Raw genomic sequence first — 22,862 nt, 5'->3', positions numbered from 1 at the left:
ACACTGAGAACTAATGATTCTTTTTGTATAAATGCTTCATGATGACACCCAATCAGGCTGTAGCCCATCATCATTAGCCTGAGGGAGATAAATGAGAGTGTTGTGTTTTTCCTAATAATAAAAAAACCCAAACCACAAAACTATACCTGGGACACAGACACCTCACGGAGACATTGCTGCCTTCCCCCAGGGAAGAGATACATATTCTCTGGATGCTGTTTTCCTGTAGCACAAAGCTGTTTGGGGAAGCAAATGCTGGCAACAGTGACATGAATCCTCTGCTAGACCTGTGATAGTTCTGACATCTGGCAGCTGTCTGAGGGCAGCTGGGGTTGGACAGAGGATACAATTAAACAGAGTCAAAAACATCTAAGGATCCTCGGTGAGGAAGCTGAGCTGTCACTCATTTCTCTCCAGGCAGCAGGCCAGAACCCTTGGGTAGGAGTGGGGGGAGAGCAAGGGCCAAGCTGGGGGGGTTTGAGGCACAAACAAAGCTAGTTCCCACCAGCCAAGCACAGTGAGAAAGGAAAAAGAGGGATGAAAGAATTAGAGTAAGCTCTTATTCTATAGAGTAAGCTCTATAAGGCAATTCAAAGAGCACCTCTTCTTGGAGGCACTGATTATTATGTCCAGTCATCACAGCAAAATGCAAGTACTGTCCAGCTAGCAATGAGGGAGAGCATGTGGAGCCCTGACAGAGGGCTTGGGTAGAAGACAGCAATACTCCTGATGAAACAAGGCAGATGAGATGGCTCAGGGAAGTCATGAGCTAACTCAGACCCTGCCAGCTTGGCACCAAGGACAGCTGGGAAGGGAACAGCAGGTACCCATTGTCAACGCCAACATGGAATGAGCTGGAGATGCTAACCCTCAGGATACAAATGTCTCAGTAACAGAGGCTGCCACTTAGAATCATAGAATATTCTGAGCTGGAAGGGACCCACAGGGATCATCGAGTCCAACTCCTGGCTTTGCACAGGACAACCCCAAAATCCCCCATGTGTCTGAAAGCATTGTCCAAACGAACCTTGTCAGGTTTGGTGCTGTGACCCTTTCCCTGGGTAGCCTGCTCACCCCCTTCAGGAGCTGCCTCAGAAGGACTAAACACCTTTCTTGCACTTTGCCAGAGGTCATCTCCAGGAGAGGGCAGACTTTTAAGTCATACCTGCTTCAAGCTTTGCCAGTTCAGGATTTAAACAGACGACCTCACCTCACAAAGCTGGCAAATCTCCTACCTTCTGCATCAGTAAAGCCACAGCCATACTACCCGTGCTCCACAAGACAAATACTCTATCCACAGGCAGGTACCAAGGAGACAGCTGGCAAAAGAGAACGGCAAGATGAGAGATCAGTCCCCAGCGTCTCTGAGCTTGCCAGTCCACCGCCTGTGAAAGCAATCTGCCACAGGAGCTGTCCTGCAGAGCTCTGAGCAGCCACCAGCCAGCAGCACCCTCCTGTGACACACTCCTGCAGCTCCCAGGCAGCTGCCTTGTCCCTGCTCTCATGTAACACGCACACAGGGCTGGGCATCCCCCGAATTCCCTGAAGGTGTGTCCCCTCTACCTGACGTGGCCAAGCCTCTGCTGGGTGCTCCACGCTTCCATCCTGAGTTTGTGTAAACTCTAAGATTGTTCTTTGGAAGGCTGTGCTTTGTGGCTGCTCAGCAGATCAAGCACCTGAGAAAGAGAGGACAACCCCTTCCAAGCATTTTCCAGAGGTAACCTCTGATCCAGCACATTAAACCTTACAGGAAAATCTCAGAACAACAGAGAAAAAGTAGGGAGCTGGACGGAGGAGATCTTTCTGCCCTCCCACCCCAAGGGGCATGGATACAATAAGGAAAAGCTCTTGGGGTTCTAGAAGATATAAGGGGACTCCACAAAGCAAGAAATTCGCATTTCTGAAGGGATTCTGTCCCTAAGAACTTGCAGATTTGGCGTCCTGGCACTTCAGTAAACTCAAGACTTCAGGCTGGATGGAGAACGTTGCACAAGAACTGTAAAAGATTATGTTAAGCTGCTATACCGATTAGGGTAAGGAGATCCAAACTCGAGCCTTGGTCTCAATGTGGTAAATGCATTGGTAGGAACAGGGAAGCTGCAAGGAACACGGGTTTTCACATGGGGAAGGAGAAAGGATTGCGAGCACAGCCGCCTCGCTGTTTTAGTGAGCAGTACCCACCCACAAGGGCAGGCAGGACTCTCCAACAGTGTGTGGGGACACAAAAATATGCACAACCCCGGGCGGGGAAAACGTGCCTTGAGCAGAGGGAACCGCCCTCAGCCCGCACTGTCTGGGATGGCCGAGCATGCTGGGACATGGAGTCCCCGCCGGGCGGGCCAATGCTGGGGGAGAGGGCGCCGCGCACTACAACTCCCAGTGTGCATTGCGCGGCGCCTCGTCTCCCTGGAGACGAGGCGGGGGGGCGCGCGTTGGTGGGGGGGGTGTCCCGTCCCGGCGGAACTACCGCTCCCGTGGTGCCCCGCGCGGCATGGAGCGGCGCGTGGCGGAGCGGCTCCGGGGCGCGCTCGGCCCGCTCGGCCTCGAGCCGCACGCGTTCAAGGTAATGACGTCACCGCGGCGGCACCGTGACGTCACCGCGGCGGCGTCACTGCTCCCGGGGCCTGAGGGAGCGCGGGGCCGGCCGGGGAGGGGTCACGGGGGGGCGGTGACCCCGGGAGGTCGGGGCGCCCCTCGGCCGACCCGGCGCTGGGGGTGCCCCGGGAGCCGCTGCTGCCGGCGCGGGAGGCGCGGTCAGGCCGCCCGGTGCCGCAGGGCGCGGTGACTGCCGTGCCCCGGCCCCGCGCGGTGCGCGGGGCCCTGCGGCGGGTCCCTGACCGGCGGGCACCGGAGAGTTGCGCAATGAGGCATCAGGGCAGAGTCCTACGGGCAGGTTTAAATTTTAATCTGAGCGTAGAAGCGCCTGTACACTGAAGGGCTGAGCACCTCATCCGCTCGCAAATGGGCTGCGGACACTGCTGTCCATGGAAGGGGCCTCTCCCCACTGCCACTGCCCCCTGTGTCCATCTGCTCCTCCTTTGCCCTTCCCAGGGGCAGTCTGCAATAAATCGATCTGCAATAAATCAATCTGCAATATCAGATACAGATTAATCTGCAATATCCAGTAAGAATTGATCCGCAATAAATGTAGCCCTTCCCTTGGGGAGTGTTGTTGTATTTGGCACCTGAAGTGTTTGCGTGTCCTGCTGTATTGTTCACATAAGAAGTAAAAGGGAGTGAGGTGCTGAGAGAGGTGGCGTCTCCAGAATTTGGAGAATTTAATGCTGCTTTCCCAAAGCACAGCAGCAGAATTAGGGGTGGAACCCAGATAAAAAGACTGTCGCCGCCAGAGGGAAACCTTTTAGCCCTGCAGCTTGCTCTAGATTTCACTGTGACAGAGCCAAGCCTGGTGCACTGATTGACGCTGGGAAAACAGCAAACCTTAGATTCACATCTCTTTAATTTCTTACGACAATTCAATTCAGCGTCCTAAACAAGAGGCACAAAACTGATTAAACCTTGGGTTGACAGAAGGATGCATCTTTTATAGTAAACTTAGTTTTCACTCTGTGTTTCCAGATGGGCAGGTCTGGCTGCCACTGTCACCTGTAAAGTCACTTTCAGATTTATTTCACTGATATTTAGAGTAATCAGTGCATTGCATTTTCAGGCTTAATGTTACTTTACCGGGCATCTCTCTGAATGTTAGACCTGACCTTTATGGCCCCCTGGGAGAATGGGAGTTGTCATAACCTGTAAAAAGACTGATGTTACTGTGCAGGGCCTCAGTAGTGGGGTGCATGGGGTTTTGGCCATTCCACCTGACAGTTGCAGGTCTGAGCCCTGTCCTGGTCATGCTTCCCGCTGCCCTGGCTTGATGCCTCATTTCTAGACTGTTATAACTCATCCAGCCCTGGAAACAAATATCAAAATGTGGCTGTGTCACTCCACAGGGTGGAGCTGAGGGTTTTGGGGGGGGGTCTAGCGCTGCCGGGAGCTTCACATCCTTCATTTCCACACAAGTGTTTCCTGCTGAAGAAATAAAACATGCAGCTTATCATATGAGCAAAACAGAAGTACCAGTTTCTTTCTGGCCCATGATAAGAAAAAACAAACTGTAAAAGCTTTATCTAAACCAAACCATCTGATTTGCATTGGCAAGACCTGATTGCTCATACTTCCCTCTAGGTTTCTGAGCAGAGCTGGATAAAGGGCAGACTGGAGCTGAATGCAGTGCCTGATTCTTATCTCACACACAGCTCACAGCACAGCTTCCAGAAGCCCTGAATCCTGGGGTGCAAATCAACTGAGTTTGAAAGGAAGGCCCTGAGCTGGCTGCCTTATCTGGGTTGCAAATGAAGGGGGGCTACACTTCCTTCCACTTTTTTACATTCCTGCATGTTCCACTAGAGTGGTGTCCCTGTTCTAATGGAAATTTGTGTTTCTTTGCCCGAAGGTTGGATGGTACAATGCTGTTGTCCAGCCAGCCTTTCATCTCCCCTACCCAGAGGACACACTGGCCTTCGTGATCCTCAGCACACCTTCAATGTTTGACAAGGCCCTTAAACCTTTTGTGAAGAAAGAACAATCAAAAATAATCAGGGATCCCGTGGATCAGTGTATTTCCTATCATTTATCACGTGTGAAGGAGGTAAGAAGCTGAAATACCGATTCCTTTTACTTTTATGGCATAAAACCAAGTGGGTTCAGCAGCAGACAGAGCCTTGCAGGCCCCTGCCTGTGCTCTTTGGAAGGGTGAAGTGTGATTCATGAAGGTAATAAGAGCATCAGCAGCCTGGTGACCTGCATATTCTGTCTCTGCCATCACAGCCTGCAGCTGTGCAGGGACCTTCACAGCCTGGGCTGATGTTTTCCAATTTTCCCAGAAATTCCCTGACCAGAGGGTGGATGTCATGTTTGATTACGAGATCCTGCCGAGCCGAAAGCCCAAGTTCTTGGCACAGACAGCTGCCCACGTTGCTGGAGCTGCGTATTACTACCAAAGGAAGGATGTGAAGCATGATCCATGGGGGAAAAAGGTGAGGGAAAAACACAGCCTGGGAAGAACCACTAAACTGCAATCACTGAATTGTGCAACTGTTGTTTACTCACTAGTTACTAGTTCTCCTTGAAGGAAATTACAAAGTCCAGATCACATAAAGGTGCATAAAGTATTTCATGTGGGAATTGGAAGCTTCCAAGATCCTTCAGGGTGGTGGGGAAATGCGTACATGGAGAGAAATATCTTGATGCCTTAAACCTACGCAGAAGAATGAATTGCAGTGCAAAGGCAAACCTGTTGCTTGGAGCATTATAAGTGGGGAAAAAATACACTCTGGTTAACCTCTGTGTTAGATTTTCAGAAATGAACCTCTCCCCCCGTTACAGGGTGGGGTGTGTGGGCACAGGAAAATGGGAGTGAAAAGTGATGCTTTGAGCCATATGTTCAGGAAAGAGCTTTCCTTTCTGCTCCGTACAGCACTCCAGCAGAGGGCTGCGAGTGTGAGAAGTTGCATTGAAGCTTGATGCTTTGAAGTTTAACCTTTACTAGAGACAAAGTGAGACATCCTAGATATTTCTTTTTTTTTTCTTCCAGAAGATCTACGGCGTGTGTATCCATCCCAAGTATGGCGGTTGGTTTGCTATCCGGGGTCTCCTCCTGTTCCCAGACATTCAGGTGCTGTTCCTGGAGCAGCCTGCCCCTGTTGACTGTGTGAGCACAGAGGAGAAAAGGATTGAGTTGCTGGAGCAGTTCAATTTTCACTGGCAGGACGGGCGCTACAGGGACATCATTGAGGTGAAGGAAAGGTATTCAGAGGAGCAAAGAGTCTACTTTGCCACCCCTCCAGCGGAGAGATTCCGACTGCTGGGGCTGACACAGGAAGCCCAGAGAATCGAATTTCAGTGAGTAACTGGCTGCAGGGAGGGGCAGAGGGCAGCAAAGTGTAACTCATCAGTGTAACCGACCTTTCCCTGGTGCCGAGGAGGAGAATGGTGTGCGTATAGAGAGATGGCAAATCCGAGCAGCGTGGGCAGCGTCTCTGTCCAGACATCAGCTTCCCAGAGAGAGGGAGCACTGCTCCATAGCAGTGCTGGGGGAAGGTGGGAGCAGTGCCTTCCGTGCTGCTGCTGATGGGGTGTGTCTTTTGGGGAGTCCATCTTTTTGGTAAGATACTGATTGGCCTTTGGTTGGGAATAGTTCAGACACCCTGGCACCTGGAAAACCCGTGCTGCTCACTAGAGAAGTCATTTTTGTTCTCAAGAATTTTCTTTCCAAGTGTCTTTGTAAGTGTAAAAAAAGTTCAGCCATAGTACTCCAAAATTTTTTTGTGTCTGAACTCAGGTCAAATACTTTTTTAGATGTACTCAGCATTTTATTATCCTATGTCACAACTCTCCTTGGGGAATAGGTGTTCGGTCTTTTCAGTCTTTTCTTCCTCAGAAAGAAAATCTGCCCTGTATTCCTTCACTAGGAATGAAGCTGGCTTAATTTAATTAAGAAGTCTTTAAATGTCTCCTTTCCTTACCATCCAAAAGAAAATTCCCCAGGGATTGTTTCAGTGAGTTGTGCGGTCTGTACATGGAACAGGAGTGAGGAGAACAGAGCCAACGGCATCTGCTTCCTTCAGGGTGCTTAGGGAAGGGAAAGGGGCAGTACAAAGGTGCTGTTTCCTTTTCACCCAGAGCTTCTCAGAACACCATGACATCCTTAGGTCCATTTTAAACATCTACCCATTTATAGAGCAGCTGACTGAAACACTTGGAAAGGTGCTGAGTAATCTCTGTGGGAGTGGCGGTTTTACTCCTGTCAGGGTAACTGACTGAAAAGGACAACTCTCTGACCTCTTCTGAGGTAGATGACATTTGTATTTAAAGCACTTTTCAGTGCCAGCACACACCACACCCCCCCAGAGTTACTGCCATAGTTTGCTGGTGTGCTTTCTGTGTGAGGGAGATTGTAAACCTGCACACACTTAAAAGCCATCACATGAAGCCTTGTCACACACACAGGCAAACAAGCAGAGAAAAAGGAAAATATTAATGGCATTCACATTACTTATATTGCTGGATAAAACATCTTCAGGCAGAAACATAGCATTCATTGGTGACTTTGTCCTCTTAGGTTTGTTCAGAAGTTACGATGGCGCTGGGAACCGGGAATTAATTTATCTTTGAGCGATTTGAGGCTCAGGCCTTGTTAAAATAATATAATACATTAAAACAGTATTTTATGTTTATGACTCCAGTGCAATGCTGCAAATCACTAAGCACTTTTTCCCTTTCAATGGTATCAACATGATGCAAAAATACTCACTTTGCAGAACTGAGCCCTTTCTTTTTATGCTGTGATTCTTCCTACCTTTTGGAGACTCAAACATGAAGGTTGCCCTCACAACAAGTCACTGCTTGGTTACAGTTTTTCATAGTCTGTGCACTAACTCAGCGTAATCCAAATTCGGTATAACAGGTTTGTTTCCCTGTAAACAGAGTAATGGGCTTGTGATCACTGGGTTTGTTCAGTGCATTTGCTGTTACAAAAAAGTCTTTGTTGCTTTCCATGCTTTGTTCACGTCTGACTAAGGCAGACACCTGACTTACTGTGTGATAGAGGTATTGTGATTTTTAATTTAAGTAAAATAATGAAATTTGTTTAAATTCTGTTCTTTTGTTATAGAATTACTTCTGGTTGAAATTTGTTTGACCTTTCAGAACTTTCCAACTGAACTGTAATTTAACAGGGGCTTGAGCTAATGGCTCATATTAATAACAAACACAAAATACTGATCATCTCAGAAGGATAAATATAGAATGGAATAAGACCTATCTTTTTACATTACGGTTTAAAGTAAAATATTTAGAGTTTTTGCATTGATTTCTTACAAATATTTAATATTTTGTCTTAGTTAATTTATTAAACAGATTACCACAGTCACTGCATTTCAATTTTTGTAATTTATTTCTCTTCACATGGTATTTTGGTTAATAAAATATACAAAGTTGTGAGTAACCCTCAGTACTGAGTATTTTTATTTAAACAATGGATTTTTTAACTTGTGGAGAGCTCAAGATGTTCAAGCAAGGATTGATCATTTTGATTTTAACATCCTGAAAATAGTGAGCTACCTAAGACACAAAATCCAGTATCTGCAAACTGAAGAAAAATTTAGTTATCTTAGCAGAAGTTAATAAACTATTATCACAGGCTCATCTGGGATATGAAAAAATAAAACACCCAGCACATTATGAGTAAGTCTAATAAAGTTTTATCTCTCCCAGGTCATTGCAGCAAGAGCAGTTAACAGCAAGCACCTAACAGTGCACTTCTCATTTCTTCCTCTGTTCTTACAGCAACAAAAGTTCAAGATGTCCAGCGATACACAACCGAGGGACTTTTCCCTCAGGAACATTAAAGTGATACCTCTAAGTACTGGAATTCTTATTTGTTAAAACCTATTAGTGAATACTGAGTCACAGTGAGGGAAGTCTGTGTTCCTTGTGGTTCTGGGAATGCAGTTGTATCAGGCTGGACCGAGTACAAATGTTCGGTGACATCCATTCCTACTGCAGTAATTTCGGAGTGACCTGGATTGGGTGTCACTGTCTTTTCCTTAGTCAGGTAACTGAGATCCACAGCTGCCAGTGAGCAGTTTTCTTTCCTTGCTGCTGGGAGTATAATGGTCTTTGTCTTAATAAAACTGAAGTTTGAGAACCTGTTTGACTTATCTCTTGGGGCAAGACCAGGCACGGTGAGGAACGGATTATCCTCGGATCCCGAGGCATTGGGAAGGCATTCTGATTTTCAGAATGTCAAACAAGTAATTGCAAATACTTGGATAGATTTACTAGTTCAAGTATCACACTTCACATTTTTAGACAACTGGGGTTTTTTCTCTAAATCCGAACCTTTAAACATTTATTAAAAAGACTCTTTTTTTCCTTTTTTTTCCTCAGCATGACCAGTAGGGTGAGTACTGAAGAGCTGAACAGTAAAAATAAAATAAATTAAAACCTACTTGAATTTAAATTCAGTTTTAGCAGCGAGATATTCAGCATATTTCAAGCTAATAAAATATTCTATGGAGAATTAACAATTTGTAATGTTTTCATGCACATAACATACATTGTTATTCACCTTCAGTTACATTTTCTCTTTTTTTACTTCATTAACCTTAAAATAACTGAGATTTTTTAATTAAAATTAAAGATGTGACAGAAAATACCAATTAAATACAAAACACAATCTAATCTGGTGACGAGCAGTCGTGTTACTGCTCAGAAAAACACCTGGGAAAACACTGCTGGGTTTTTTTGGTACCAGTTAATTCAGTTCCATCTCAATGGTGCAGGAATAAGCACTAAAGTTTCTTTGTGGTATGAAGTGGAGTGTGGCAAACTTAATTCCTGATACTGACTTATTTTCTTCTCCTGGAAAAAGAGTGTGGCTTGTAACAATCCTGTCTTCCTCCAAACTGTGGAAAACTGGGGATGGTTTGCTGTATTAATCAGTGTTGGTGTGTCAGCCTCGGGAGAGCAGTGCACTCTTCTGGTTTGTTGTTTTGGTGGGGGTTTTAAAGTTTGGCTTGGTTTGGGGGTTTTGGTATGTTGGTTTTGGGGTTTTTTTAGAGCTAGATTGCCCTCCTCTGGATCAGAAGCATAATTGTACTCATTCAGTGTAGTATTCATGATGTTTTATTAATTTGTGACCAAAACTGGTGTAGCTTCTATTTAACATGGGGTACGTTTCCGAAAAGGCACAGAGACTTGAATTTGACTTAAAAAACCCCACCTGAGTAAAGACTTACACATTTCTAAAAACAAGGAGTGGCAGCTCCTGATCAGCACCACCGTGATTATCATCACTCTTTGTTCAGCCCCATGCAAAAAGTATATTTAATGAATTAGCTTTGAATACTGATTTAAGCAGCAGCAGTTCAAAGTTCTTCCTCTGAGGGGAAGTGGTTTTGCCGTTGACTGCAGCAGAGAAACAGCTGCACCTCTGCAACCTTAACTTTCACAGATTCACCTACCAAAGTAGACAAATGTATTCATGAAACTTTTTTTTTTTTTCTGGCTGTTAAGTTGGCTTCCTATCCTAGCAAGTATCCTGTGACAGATCATCCACCACCTTTGCTTCAGAAAACAGAGAACTTCCCTTCTGGGTTTTCAAGGGGGAAACAGAAAGCACCAAGGAACACAAATGTGCTTTTCTTTTCTCTCTGTGACTGAAAAAGCAGATGGATGTTCACATTCCTGAGGAAACACGCTGGGAAACTTTAAAAAAAATGTGTTATCATAGAATGAACAATAAGATATTTTAGTGGAATGTTTAAAATTTCTCCAACAATATGCCAAAATCTGCAAAACATGATTATATATATACACAAATATTTAAAATGTCTACTATTGTTCATTAATATTGCATCTATAATACATTTCCCATTTTACGTTATTTTTGTTGATGTTTGTACATAACTCAGTGAGCAAGAGATTTTATTTTTAATAATTGCATATGTTTAATTTCCCCAAAACGCTTAGAAAGGTGTCTGAAAATCATACACCTTTACACTAAGTTATTTGGGTTTTTTTTTCTCATGTAAAACAAAGCATGGTATAGGAAAATTACTATAAGTAAATTAAAGACAGGGAAGGGTGGGAGGATTTTTCTGGGTTTCTTACGTTTATGCAGAATCATTAGTTTTTCTATGAATGCATAAACCCTCTTAATCCTTCTAAGGGATTTAGCTGATCTTAGGTTTAAATTTCCTGTCATAACCCTTTCTCCAGTGTTGTTCTGACTAGTCTTCCTGAATTATTCACTGTTCCTTCAGTCTGCCAAACTGTAAAAAACTATCTTATTTTTGTGAATTCGATGAAATACGTTAATTTTAAATTATATTGTTTTATTAAGTGTAGGTTAAAGACTTCTTTTCTCTCTAGACAAAGGATATTAATCTCATTTGTCAGTGCAAACACGTCAAAAATCTGTTGCTGTAGAATATGGAACATAAACCTACTGGGCTGTTTCAGAGGACAGGGCAGTCTTAATGGTTTCATGTATATTCATATATATAGTCATATATCTGTGCTGAAATGGTATCTTGCCCAGAAGCATTCTAAATTCAGACACGTGTCCCATAATGATTTAAGCTCCAGGTGAAAGAGCCAGATTTCACAGTGAAGCCCAGAGCTTTCATCACAAGGTGTGGTGAGAGTTGCTTCCCACAGGCACAGCTCCTGTTCGGGAGCACTGCAAACAACCCACAGCCTGTTCTCCTGCAGCCACCCAAGTGTGTGCAGCACAGAGGAGCTGGTGATGCAGAGCTGTTTGATTTGATGTGCAACTGTTCTGTGGTAACATTCTCCTAAATTCTGTGAGGTGCTGAAATTATACCAATGTTACAGGTGAAGACACTGACCACTGGCCTGATACAAACACATGTGGCCACCCACAGTAAAATCAGGTCTGACCATACACTGAAGGCAAACTCCTAATATATTTATAATAAAAAAACCCCCAGCTATTTCTTTGATTTTCTAGTTCCTCGTTCTTTTTGCATGTACCATTAATTTGTATTAAAATAAGAGACAGTGACACCTTTAACACACTTTCTGAATTAACTGACCAAGTGTGCTGCATTCCTACTGGTACCTTTGTTTTCACACCACTCCTCTGCACTTACCTCATTTCACCCTTCGCAAATTAGAGCCAAGACATTTCTGGTTTAAGTCCTCTATGCTTTATCTGTCCAGCAATATACATTAGAATATATATTTACATACTGTCATTTAATACTGAACAGCAGACCCATTGAAAATTTGAGAGGATATACATTTTTTGAATTATTAATATGATAAACTTCATTATTTTAATGTAATCTTTACATGACTGTTGTTTTGATACATAACATTACTAAAAGGTACAGTCATGGGGCTTTTGCAAACATGCTTTCTTAACCAAAGTGCATCATTTTGCAACACCTGTGAGATGTAAACTACTTGCTTTTGTTCTTTGCACTGTATTGATTTGTTGGACAACCCAACAGAGGCCTGATAAAAAGGCTGCAGCACTTGTTAAGAAAATAGTACTTTTAAAAATTAGTAACTTATTAGACTGTTTTTCAAAACCAGTGAGAATCTTGTTTTGTAACAAAGTGCTAATTCTTTAATCATTAATAAGTAATTTTTTCTTATAAGCATCTAAATATGCAACTGTTAATTTTGAAATAACATACCCATAGAAGTTGCACAAAATCTAGTAAAGGTTAGGTTCTGTATATCAAACATCAAATGTCACATTCTGTGTATTCCATGATAAACATACAATATATAGAATTTAAGTCTGATGCACAGTTTTGTATTACACATACCAAAAAAATCCCGTTGCTCTTACACAAATGCTATTGTCTGAAAACTTAATTATAAATATGTCACAAAAATGAGGGAGTAAATATTGTTAATTTTAAATAATACGTGAAGAAGCTCCTGGAAGCTTCCAGTATTTCCAATGGAGTCAATGGCAGGTGGCTCCAAGTTGGACCTGCTGCTGGGCAAGGCTGAGCCCATCAGTGACAGTGGGAGAGCCTCTGGAATAACAGTTAAGAGGGGGAAAAATGTGCAACAACCTGCAGCTGGAGAGAGGAGTGAGAATATGTGAGAGAAACAGCTGTGCAGATACCAAGGTCAGTGAAGAAAGAAGGGGAGAAGGTGCTCCAGGTTCAGAGTTTAAGCAAAGAAATAAACTTAGACTCTTCTGGATTAGAGGAAGTTTTGTATATTACCCACTTTTTGGTGTTATACTCTTGGAAATGTAAGTAACGTAAACATTAAAATGACAATATGGCAAACTTTTCCACAAATGTGTCACATTGCTGAAGAATAAAAAGAAAAATGAATTGCATGAATTCCCAGCTAATAATTTGGTGCATACACGTAATACAGTTCCTAACCCACAGGTATTTTGTTTCTTGGCCATTTCAAATTTCCACGGTCTCACCACTCACCTGTGACTATGATGTTTAAGTACATACAGTTCGTAGCCTCTCAGTGTAGCAGCTCCAGGTGGGCAGCAGCAAAGCAATTAATTATAACCAAAATGCTTTTCTCAGTCAGGGAATTGTTTTTCTAAACTAACAGCTTCTTAAGTAGCCACTGAGATTAACCCCTTTTCCAAAATAGGAAAGTTAAACACGTGAACGCAGCTATTGCTACTGAGACATTTAAAAGGTGGGTTGTTGGGTGGGATTAGGGATTGCTCAGAGCAGGAGTGACACAGCTCTGCTGAGGGCTGACATTTTCCTGTCAGGGCTTGAGACCCCACATGACCAGCAGGCAGAGGGAATTATGGTGTACTGAAGGAAATGTCTTCCATCAGAGGAGTGGGATGAATAAATGAAGACAATGTTTCTATGGGACACCCCTACACTTCCCTCGGGGCAGCTCTGACCTCCCCTCCTGGCAGCAGCCACAGTGGGACACCTCAGCCTGTGGGATAAGGAGGCTGCAGGGGTCAGGGCTCCACCACCCTCAGATCCTCATCTTCCCCCCAGGGCACATATAGTCTCCTCTACCTTTTGGGAGAGAGCTCCAAGGCCAGAACGTGAGAAAACCCCTTTATCCTCCATGACAAGGGGTAGGTGACAGAGCAGCTACAAAGCCTGTTCCTTCTAAACACATTCTCTTACCTATGAACAGTGAATACACTTAAAGACTTGAGAAAATCCATTTGTGTCATGGTGAGGGGCTGAACTCGGTCATTAATGTGCTGGCCCTCAGCCTGGGCACGGAACAGGCTCCTTTGCCACTGTCATGAGTCAGCAGGACTTCACAGAGGTTTTGGGCCCCTCATGACAAGACACTGAGGTGCTGGAGCATGTCCAGGGAAGGGGAACAGGACTGGGGAAGGGTCTGGAGCACAAGGAGCAGCTGAGGGTGTTTAGCCTGAAGGAGGCTCAGGGGGGACCTTATTGCTCTGTACAACCACCCAAAAGGAAGCTGTGGCCAGGTGGGGTTTGTTCTCTTCTCCCAAGTAACAAGCAACAGGATGAGAGAAAATGGCCTCAAATTGCACCAGGGTAGGTTTGGATTAGGTATTAAGGTGAAATTTCTTCACTGTAAGGGTGGATGGGCATTGAAACAAGCTGCCCAGGGAAGTGATGGAATCATCATCCATGGAAGTATTAAAAATAAATGTGTGGATGGGGCACTTGGGGATAAAGTTTAGTGGTCAGCAGGGCTTTGCTACGATAACATCTGGATTTGATGATTTTAGAGGTCTTTTCCAACATAAATGGTTCTATGATGCAATGGCCCAATGCAACCAAGTGTAATTTTACTTCTGAATAAGAGCAGCAGTCTCTTTAGTCACATGACCAGGTTAAAGAATCCCCCATTCCACAGAACTAAAGCACATGAATCCTGTACCCTTCAAATAACTGCTGTTACCAATTTTACATTTCAAGACTAAAATAGCTAGACACAACTAAGGTAAGTTTTACATTAGCTTAGCCCTAACTCTACTCCTTTTCATTTGCTAGAAAAGAGCATTTGATAGGTAACTTCATGCTCAGCCATACTGATTTATATTAATTTTACTTTGAACACATAAATGCTCCTGTTACTTATCAATGCCCCCTGGGGATGTTGGCCTCATTTGTTATCTTGAGAATTTGGATTGTTTTAAATATTAAGAAAAAAAAATTATCCAGGTAAACATCACTTTCACATATCTTCAGTGAAGATTTATGGCACATAAACAAGACCTTGATTAGCTATTGCAGTAGTTATTGAAGCATTTGGTGTTAAGGCTTCTGCAGTGTACTTTTTCCAGCTGTACTACACAAGTTTACTTCTCAAGGCGTGCAACTTTCACTTCTGAGTCATGTAAGTAGCCCTGGGCCTTAACTTTGCTATTGCTCACTTTAAGCAGAACAGAACTTGTTTACTGCTTGAGGAGCTGAAGGTAGATGCAAGGTCTTGGCCTTTAACAGTTTAATCTTTACAGGTACATCAAGATCACAAGGCTCTAACTCACTCACATTGTTAGGCAATAGCTCATTACCCAAATTCTCAGCTCTGACTTTATCACAAGCCACCTTTTAACTATGAAGCTACACATCATACACAGCTTCAGTGGAACTTAGAGCCACAGTCAGGTGCTTTGAGTTTTACATAATGCTTGGGAATACAGAGATTAAAGAAAAGGCTGGGCACACCTGAGTACCCTTTTGATCTAAATCATATGACTACAAGCTAATGGATAACTGGCATATTATCACCCCCATGACATGTAGTGGGAGAGACTAGGGATGAATGTTGTAGATCCAAGGAAGTTTGCTTTCCAGGAAGCCCAGTCTTCCACTCCTGTACTGACAGCATTCAAACTGAATGTTGGATTCCCAGAAATTGTCCTTGAACAGTCCATGCCAACTACAGCAGATGCAGAAATGAGCAAGCTGACATGGTGCATGAAAATGTGCCCCACCTTTGTCAGTCACATTTATGCTTTGAGCAACACTGCAGTGCCCAGAGATTAAGTCTTGACAGAAAAATCAAACCACGTTCCTTTACCTAGTAGCAAAGTCACAAGGAATGTGAAGAGTCTTTTACTACTGCAACATGAAAACTAAGCATTTCTATCTCCATTCTAATGGAGCTGTAGTAAAAGGCCTTCAGTAGGGAGAGCTTCCACAAGTGCAGCCTGCACTGCTTTCCTCCTGACAACTAAACAGAAAAACCGTAGACAGGGTGCTCTTTTCACAAGTTTAATAGAGTTACAAAAGGATACCACTGCTCTATATGTAACACATGGCTAACCACATACACAGCATTGCCACTAAGGTCAACAGGGCTTGATGTACAGATACTGATCATTAGTATTTTCTATGAAGGTACTGTCAACAGGACAAACTTTCCTTCAAGTAAAAAAGTTACTGCTTATAACTATAACATGATCCCTTGACTCAGATGCAATGACTTAGTCAAAGTTCAGTAACTGATGCTTGCTCTTTATGTAAGGCATTCTAGTTTCCACTCAGGCTGAATTGTTTATTTCTGCTTGGCGAAATACTCTTTACTTTTCTGAACATCAGGCTTGATTGTGTCACTCCCAGGCTTCCAGCCAGCTGGGCACACTGAAACGATACGAATGTTTAAGTCTTACCAGCTGCTTCTGCAGAACACATTTTACACAACAGTAAAGGCAAAACAGCAACTCAGAACATGTACACACCTTTGCAACATACAGATGGGGCATTCAGGGTCACATTATGTTTAGTTTGTTTTACTCATTTCCATTTGTTCACTGGGCAAGTGAACCAGGTGTCTGCCCACAGAACGGTGTTCACACATGCACCCCCTCCCCACTCCACTTAAGAGCTTCAGAGAAGCTCAACAGCAAGGTAACACCAACTCCAGCAGCCCAGGCCAGAGAGGCTTTAACACCATCTCAGTACACTTATCTCCTGGGATCCAGCCCAGTCTGTATTCCCTTATCTTTAATTCACCCCAGGCCCGTTCTCCAGTTTAACATTGAGGGGGAAAAAGTGTTAAACTGTCACTAGTTCCCCTACATGGCTATCAAAAAGCCACCACAACTCATGAAACCTCTGTTTCATGAAACATGAAACCTCTGTTTCATGGTCTCAAATTTGCAGCAACAGTGCAACAGTATTCCTTGTTTACAGCCATGCAATGTCTGGTGCTTGCTCCACACAGGACTGGCAATTACAGCTACAGAATTCTCAGCTTCTGAGTGTTGCTACACACCTTACTCTGGTCTATCCTGGTTTAGATGTCACTGCAGTCCTAGTTCTAAAACTTTTGCCTACTCCAAAGCACAGTAAACCCCAAAAGGCTTCATTTGCATGACATGTGACTGCTCCATCAAGTATTTGGGATGTTCCCTCACCTGACATGTTTCAGAATGACTGACTCTCTTCAGGCTATACCAGAGCCACAAGAGCAGCTTATTAAAATAAAACCTGCCATTGATTTACCTGTTCTGAAGCACACTAAGTATGCCCAGCAGCAACACATGTCATCAGTTAATGACAACAGAAGACTACCAACACCTACATAGCAGTTTTGAGTTTCCAGAACTTTTGGTTTAAACTTTTCATCTGCGGTGCCTTTTTATTTTTTAATTCCTTCAGAAAAGCTGCCAGCCTGAAGCACCTTATCACCCTTGAACTGTGGGCACAGACTCATCCATTTTTCCCCTCACTACACATTGACAGAAAGATCAGCAGACTTTCTGGAAATTTGAATGCTTTGCCTAACAGACTGCATCAAACACTACCTTAGAACTGCTGGTCTCAACCTACCAAATCCAAGAGCAGAATCTAAATCATGCTTCTTCATGTTCTTCATTTCTGCCTCAAGTATTTTCTGTCCAATTGAAAGGGACACAACTGCTCTGTGCTGGACAAGATATCCATCACCAAGTTGATTTAAGTGATACCTCAACATTAGCAAGTACTCAATGGACAATTAACTGGAACAGGATAAAGCACTACAGTGTCCTTACAGGAGCAGCTTTACAGAACCAGCTGCATTACAAAAGCTACAGTTACTTGCTGTGCACAGATTGATATGTGGACTTAGTATCTTTTAGTAAACCTTGATTTATCCTGCCTACTCAGTACTGTTCCTCAGAGAAAGCATTAAATTAAAAAGAAGAACTCTTACCTTCTCCATGTTTATCTGTAAACTGGAAGGCCTGGACAAGTCTGAGGGTTTCATCAACAGAACGGCCAACAGGAAGATCATTGATAGTAATCTGCCTCAAGATGCCCTTGTCATCAATGATGAACAGGCCCCTAAAAAAAAAAACAAAAAAAGAACAGCCCCAAAGTTAAACACAGCTTTTTGAAAGACTGAGTAGATTGAAATGAGTTTCAAAACCTCAAAGTTCAGTATTCAGTTATGGCAGTGTCATCTAGTATTACTGACCTCTTCCTAAAAACTAACACCTTTGGTGCATGCATAGCACTGAAACATTAGCAACTAAAAGCTTAACATTCAGCAGCAACTAGGAAGGACAGGAGGCAAGTCAAAACACTGATGCAGGGAAGAAATGCTTCCTATTTAAGGAAGATCCTAGTAAAAAAGACAAAATGGAAGAGAAACCCAAGGAAAAAGAGTAAATTCCAAGAGAGGCATTCTTACATTCAAAAAAAATAAAAAAAAATCCTACACACTGTTCTCAAAACCCCAACCAGAAACAGCTCATCAGTCCTCCAAAGTCAGGTTAAATCAGCAAAAGTTCAGGTCCCTCAGCAACTTTTACTGAACAGTTGACTAAAAGATAAGGCCTGGGTTTTAATTAATCTGTACTTTGATCACTAAATACCCGTAATCATTCTCATGACTATGTAGGTCTTGCAATATTACTGTTTGCAGAAGCTCACCTGCATGATACTCTTGCAGTGTGCAGCATTTATCTAACCAGACAAAAGCACAAGAAGTCTAAGCACTAAGGAGAACCAAGTAGCATCTCCCCTTGTAGGAGTGTTAAGATAGCTTGAAGGAGTTTACATCTAGAACAGCCAAGAGCTTCAGCCTGCTGCAGGTGTTCAAGTGTACACAAGCTCTGTGTTCATTTGACATGCTCCATGTACTGCAACAAGAGACTTTATCAGCAAGTTTACCTTCTGGTGTATTTATTACCTGTATGCAATACCTTCATCCTCCTTAAGTACTCCATATTCTTTGGCAATGGCACGTTTCGTGTCAGAAACCAAGGGGATTTTCATTGTACCCAAGCCCCCCTGTTTCTTAGGAGTGTTGATCCTAAAAGAATGAAGTTTTAATGTTAAAAATATGGGCAGTTCAGAAGGAAGGTTAAAGGAACAACAGAAGCTGATCCTTTCTGCAGTATCGTACTCAGTCAGCCAGGAGGCAACAAAAAACACTGACCCAGTGTGCTCAGTTCTGATCAGAAGCAGCTGGCACTACAAATACTTCCCAAGTGCCTTTGACACTTCATTAAGCAAGTTTGAATACACTCAGAATTCAGTTTCTGCAAGAACTGAGGCCAGACAGAACATTCTATTAGGTTAAAATGATGATTCTTACCAGGCAAGGTGACAAAAGTGAGAGTCAACAGAAGCTCCAATTACTTCACAGTTGATTTTCTTGAATTCATCAGCTCTGTCACTGTATGCAATAATTTCAGTTGGACAGACAAAAGTGAAGTCCAGGGGGTAGAAGAAGAACACAACATATTTTCCTAGAAAAGCAGTATAACCAGTTAACCTCTCAGCTTTTTAAGAGTTATCATATTTGGTATCAACCATTCAAATACTGATAGAGGAGGAAAGGCTTAACACAAAACTACCTTTAAAGATTAAATGTCAAACTATAGATGCCTTTATTTTAAGACTTGCTATATATATATATATATATTTATATGTAATGCAGAATCCTACCCAACTGAAGCCTCCAAAACCAGACTGTCAAATTTGACAGGGAATGCCTGTCTCCTGAGCCTATTCCCATAGGCCTGCCCAGAGTACACCTCGGGGAGTGCTACACTAGAAGACCTCGTGGCTGACAATTAAAAGAGAAATGGCACAGGTCTAAGAGGCTACAAGCCAAGAAGACATTTTAACTGAGTAGGGGAACAGCCTATACCAACTCACCGCCCTCATGCAGCCTGCAGCATAATTAGAAATGTGTTTCTGAAGCCATCAACATTAGTACTTGGATACTTCAGGCTTTCCCTTTACTGTAAGCTTTTCTGGCAAGGCAAACATGTTGCTAGTACTCCAGAGAACAGGACTTCAGAGGTTAGAGGAAAGAATCTACTTTCCATTGACACAGATGGAAGAGAAGATTTTGCTGTTCCACATAGTTTGGAGATGTTACACCAGTCTCACTGTGATACACAGGGCAAAAAGCCTGATGCAAGATTACAGTTTAGAGGGGGTTTGTGCTAATTAACAACAGTTATCATAGGTGGGACATCCAGTCATGCTGCTGACAGCTTCCCAAGCATACTCCTGCCACCACTGAGAACCACTGCAGAAGTTCCATATTTCAGTCCACTGCCAAGTGGTCACTATTACTCTGGAACCAAATCAAGATGTATCTTTAGATATCCCTCACTCCTGCCTATGGCCAGACTATCTGTGTAATTAGAGAAGCACAAACTTACCTTTGTAGTCAGAGAGTTTGATGTCTTTGAATTGTCCATCTGGCATTACAGCCGTGGCAGTGAAGTCAGGGGCTGGTTTTCCAATGAAAGCCTTTCCTGAAGACATCTTGATTTAATCTAGGAGGTAACACCAACACAGTTTAGATAATGGTACTTTGCACCTAGAAGTAAGCATTTATTCAAAGCCTTTTATCAATCTAGACTGAACACCAAAGACAACTTAGACTTGCTACACAAGGCTTCAGAGTGACATGGGTTTTAACTTTGTCACCTGGGTAGTCAAGCCACTACAGAGATTACCAGCACTTCAAGATGTTTGGCTCAGAGCCTCCTAATGATACAGTAATGGTTATCTAACCAGTAACAGCTCAGAGTCTGGGAAAGGGCTAGCCTACAGCCTAAGCAGAACTCAGAAATATCTTCCCATTCCACTTGGTGGATGAGCAGAAAGTCTGTTTTTTAGAACCTTCAGATGAGAAGACCCTTGTTCTTCTCAATTTTACAAGGCAATTTAAGACCTCAAACTTGATCTTCCCGTTGATTCTGAAAGAAAATAACTTCTGTTAATCCCTAGGGAACAGTGCTCTGCATAACAACACTTTAAGCCTTCAAACAATTAAATCCTTTTTTTATTTGCAACCAGAAAGACTCGTGGTACATGTGGAAATTGCATTCTATGTTAACAATTAAAATTTCACCAAGTCTTAAATCAGTACAGCCAGGTTGTTTTCTCCCCAAGTCCATTGAAAAAAAGAGTAAGAGGGTACACAAGGACAAGAGAACTCTACTTCTGGCTGCCTGCCCTAAAAGCTAGTCATCTGTAATACGCCCTGTGCAGTATTTTTTGCTCAGTCTGGGAATGCAGTATATCACTTTAGAATTCCAGCTGCATCCAGAGCATTATCTTTCAAATTGCCAACTCTATAAACCTTATTTCTGCAGCCCACAAAATATTCCTAAAAGTGATTTCACTTAAGTCATTCTAAACACCACTACAAGCACTAGCTGCCTTGGAAATAAAACCACCTCAGAGGTTAGCATGAGTCTCATGTTGCTAAGGAAAGCCAAGATTCAAGGATTCTTCCACGTTGTGCCTGCGAGGCACTAAGTCCGTTCTAAAAAAAGTTTGAGAGCACCTCATTGCTTGGCTCCTTCCCCCTTGCCTTGCCAGGCACTTTGTTCCTGGAGAACTGGCCCTCCAGTCAAACGTTTAGCTTTCAATCCATGTTTTGTTTTTGTTTGTTTTTTTTTTTTTAAAAGTAACACTTTTACTTTTGAAGGTTTCTCTCACGCACCCTGGCAGTATATAGACAGTAACCATCCACCTCTCAGTTTTTATTTTGAGAAGTGCCAGCACGTTCAGTGTTTCTAAATGCCTATTGCAACAAAGCTCCTTATCCCCATGTTCACCCAAGGGTTTAGTCTTCAGCTGCAGCAGACTGGGAGCGAGTCTTACAAATGAAGGTGGCCAGAACCAGAGAGTATTTGTAGGATGCAACTGAAGCAGCCTGGCAGCAGAACATCAATAGTCCTGTAGCACAAACGCAGGTGCTGCTCCCAAAGTGCAATTCTGCACAAAGAAGGGTGGAACAGCCATTGCACGGTATTTGAGATGCCTCCAACTGGCCGGTTTTATCTTATAAGCAAAAGCTGCTTGGTCTGGAGTGCACGACCTCACATTTTGTCACTGAATTACATTCTTTCCCGTTACTCAAGCTCAAGGTCATACTTTTGCTCAGTACTGCGCCAGTCCTCCTACATTTGTTCCATCAGCAATCCCCTGGAGTATTTCACTAGGCAGGTATTCAATGTCAAACGGAAGCCGTCGGACTGCTCTTTGATACTTCCCCTTCCTAAACTACAAGTTATCGCCCCCATTTTCGATAACATGAAAATCTTTTAACATCGGCAGGAGATCTCGGCTGCCTCGTACTGCAAGAGAACCATCTGCTTTGCTCGGAGAACCTACTGCGACCTGCCAACCTTTCTGCTCTTCTGTCTGGGGTCAGCACGTGTTACGCTCGGATTTTTAGCCACAGCATTTCCTAACCCACAGACGAACAGACCACAGAATCATTGTTATTTCCTTTCATTCCGGAGGACAGCCGAATGAACGCTGTAAATCAGGTACGCTCGAAGCCGGTCAGAGCAACCTTTGTTGCTCACGGCCGCAGACGGCCTCAATTATCTTCAAACGGCAATTATAAAAAGCCAGGCCCGCTCTCCGAACCAGCAATTCATACCTTTAGGGTGTCTCGAACAAAAGCGAAAGGGCCGTTTCAAAAACACACCCACTTTGCCACCTCCAGACCGTCACAAGAAGGCGGTCGAGATACGGGAGCTGCGGCCAGACAGCGACACCGCACCGAGGGCACCGCAGCCGGGCACCCCCCCCAACCACGGCACTGCGGGGCGACCTCCGAGCCTCCCTCTGCGCCAAGGCCACCGCTACCCTGCTCTGGGACAGGGGACACCCGCCCCCTGCATGCCCCCGAGCCGAATCGAGCACTCGGGTGTGGTTTGTTTTTTTTTTTTTTAAAGCTTAGAAGCGAGATTGCCGACGCGCATCTCGGGGAGAAGGGGCCGCTCAGCTCCCAGCAGGCGCGCTCCCCCCGCGGGGCTCCTCCCGCGGCTCCTCCCCGTGCAGCGCTGCGGGCAGCTCTGATAAAGGCCGGGGCGTTGGAAGGACTTATCTGCCCGCTAAAAA

General features: G+C 43.7%; 3 protein-coding genes across 3 annotated transcripts in view; 1 reads left to right on the top strand and 2 right to left on the bottom strand.

Moving 5' to 3' along the window:
* The window catches only part of TESK2 (testis-specific kinase 2), a 111,262-nt gene extending 108,989 nt beyond the window's left edge, over window positions 1-2,273 (bottom strand). The window contains exon 1 of the mRNA XM_017824699.1: window positions 2,026-2,273. The gene's annotated coding sequence lies outside the window, so the exon portion shown is untranslated. The remainder of the gene's footprint in view (window positions 1-2,025) is intronic.
* A 203-nt stretch (window positions 2,274-2,476) lies between these two features.
* On the top strand, window positions 2,477-8,008 carry MMACHC (methylmalonic aciduria (cobalamin deficiency) cblC type, with homocystinuria). The gene is made up of 4 exons (XM_017824621.1): window positions 2,477-2,563; window positions 4,457-4,651; window positions 4,887-5,039; window positions 5,597-8,008. The coding sequence occupies exons 1-4, from the start codon at window positions 2,492-2,494 to the stop codon at window positions 5,906-5,908; spliced, it is 732 nt and encodes a 243-aa protein (XP_017680110.1). The 5' UTR covers window positions 2,477-2,491; the 3' UTR covers window positions 5,909-8,008.
* A 7,737-nt stretch (window positions 8,009-15,745) lies between these two features.
* PRDX1 (peroxiredoxin 1) lies at window positions 15,746-22,753 on the bottom strand. The gene is made up of 6 exons (XM_017824622.1): window positions 22,718-22,753; window positions 20,156-20,272; window positions 19,075-19,228; window positions 18,667-18,789; window positions 17,686-17,816; window positions 15,746-16,130 (listed from the first exon to the last, which is right to left on the bottom strand). The coding sequence occupies exons 2-6, from the start codon at window positions 20,259-20,261 to the stop codon at window positions 16,045-16,047; spliced, it is 600 nt and encodes a 199-aa protein (XP_017680111.1). The 5' UTR covers window positions 20,262-20,272; window positions 22,718-22,753; the 3' UTR covers window positions 15,746-16,044.
* Between the last annotated feature and the right edge of the window lie 109 nt (window positions 22,754-22,862).

This window comes from Lepidothrix coronata, unplaced genomic scaffold (genome assembly GCF_001604755.1).
Source record: "Lepidothrix coronata isolate B3197 unplaced genomic scaffold, Lepidothrix_coronata-1.0 Scaffold112, whole genome shotgun sequence".
Classification (NCBI taxonomy): Eukaryota; Metazoa; Chordata; class Aves; order Passeriformes; family Pipridae; genus Lepidothrix; species Lepidothrix coronata.
This window is presented reverse-complemented; position numbering and strand designations above follow the sequence as displayed.

Coding starts and splice junctions, on each gene's coding strand:
- PRDX1 (XM_017824622.1), bottom strand. CDS start 20,261: ATGTCTTCAGGAAAGGCTTTCATTGGAAAACCAGCCCCTGACTTCACT. Junction 19,229..20,155: donor CAAACTCTCTGACTACAAAG/GTAAGTTTGTGC, acceptor CTGCTTTTCTAG/GAAAATATGTTGTGTTCTTC. Junction 18,790..19,074: donor CACTTTTGTCACCTTGCCTG/GTAAGAATCATC, acceptor TCATTCTTTTAG/GATCAACACTCCTAAGAAAC.
- MMACHC (XM_017824621.1), top strand. CDS start 2,492: ATGGAGCGGCGCGTGGCGGAGCGGCTCCGGGGCGCGCTCGGCCCGCTC. Junction 2,564..4,456: donor TCGAGCCGCACGCGTTCAAG/GTAATGACGTCA, acceptor CTTTGCCCGAAG/GTTGGATGGTACAATGCTGT. Junction 4,652..4,886: donor ATTTATCACGTGTGAAGGAG/GTAAGAAGCTGA, acceptor CAATTTTCCCAG/AAATTCCCTGACCAGAGGGT.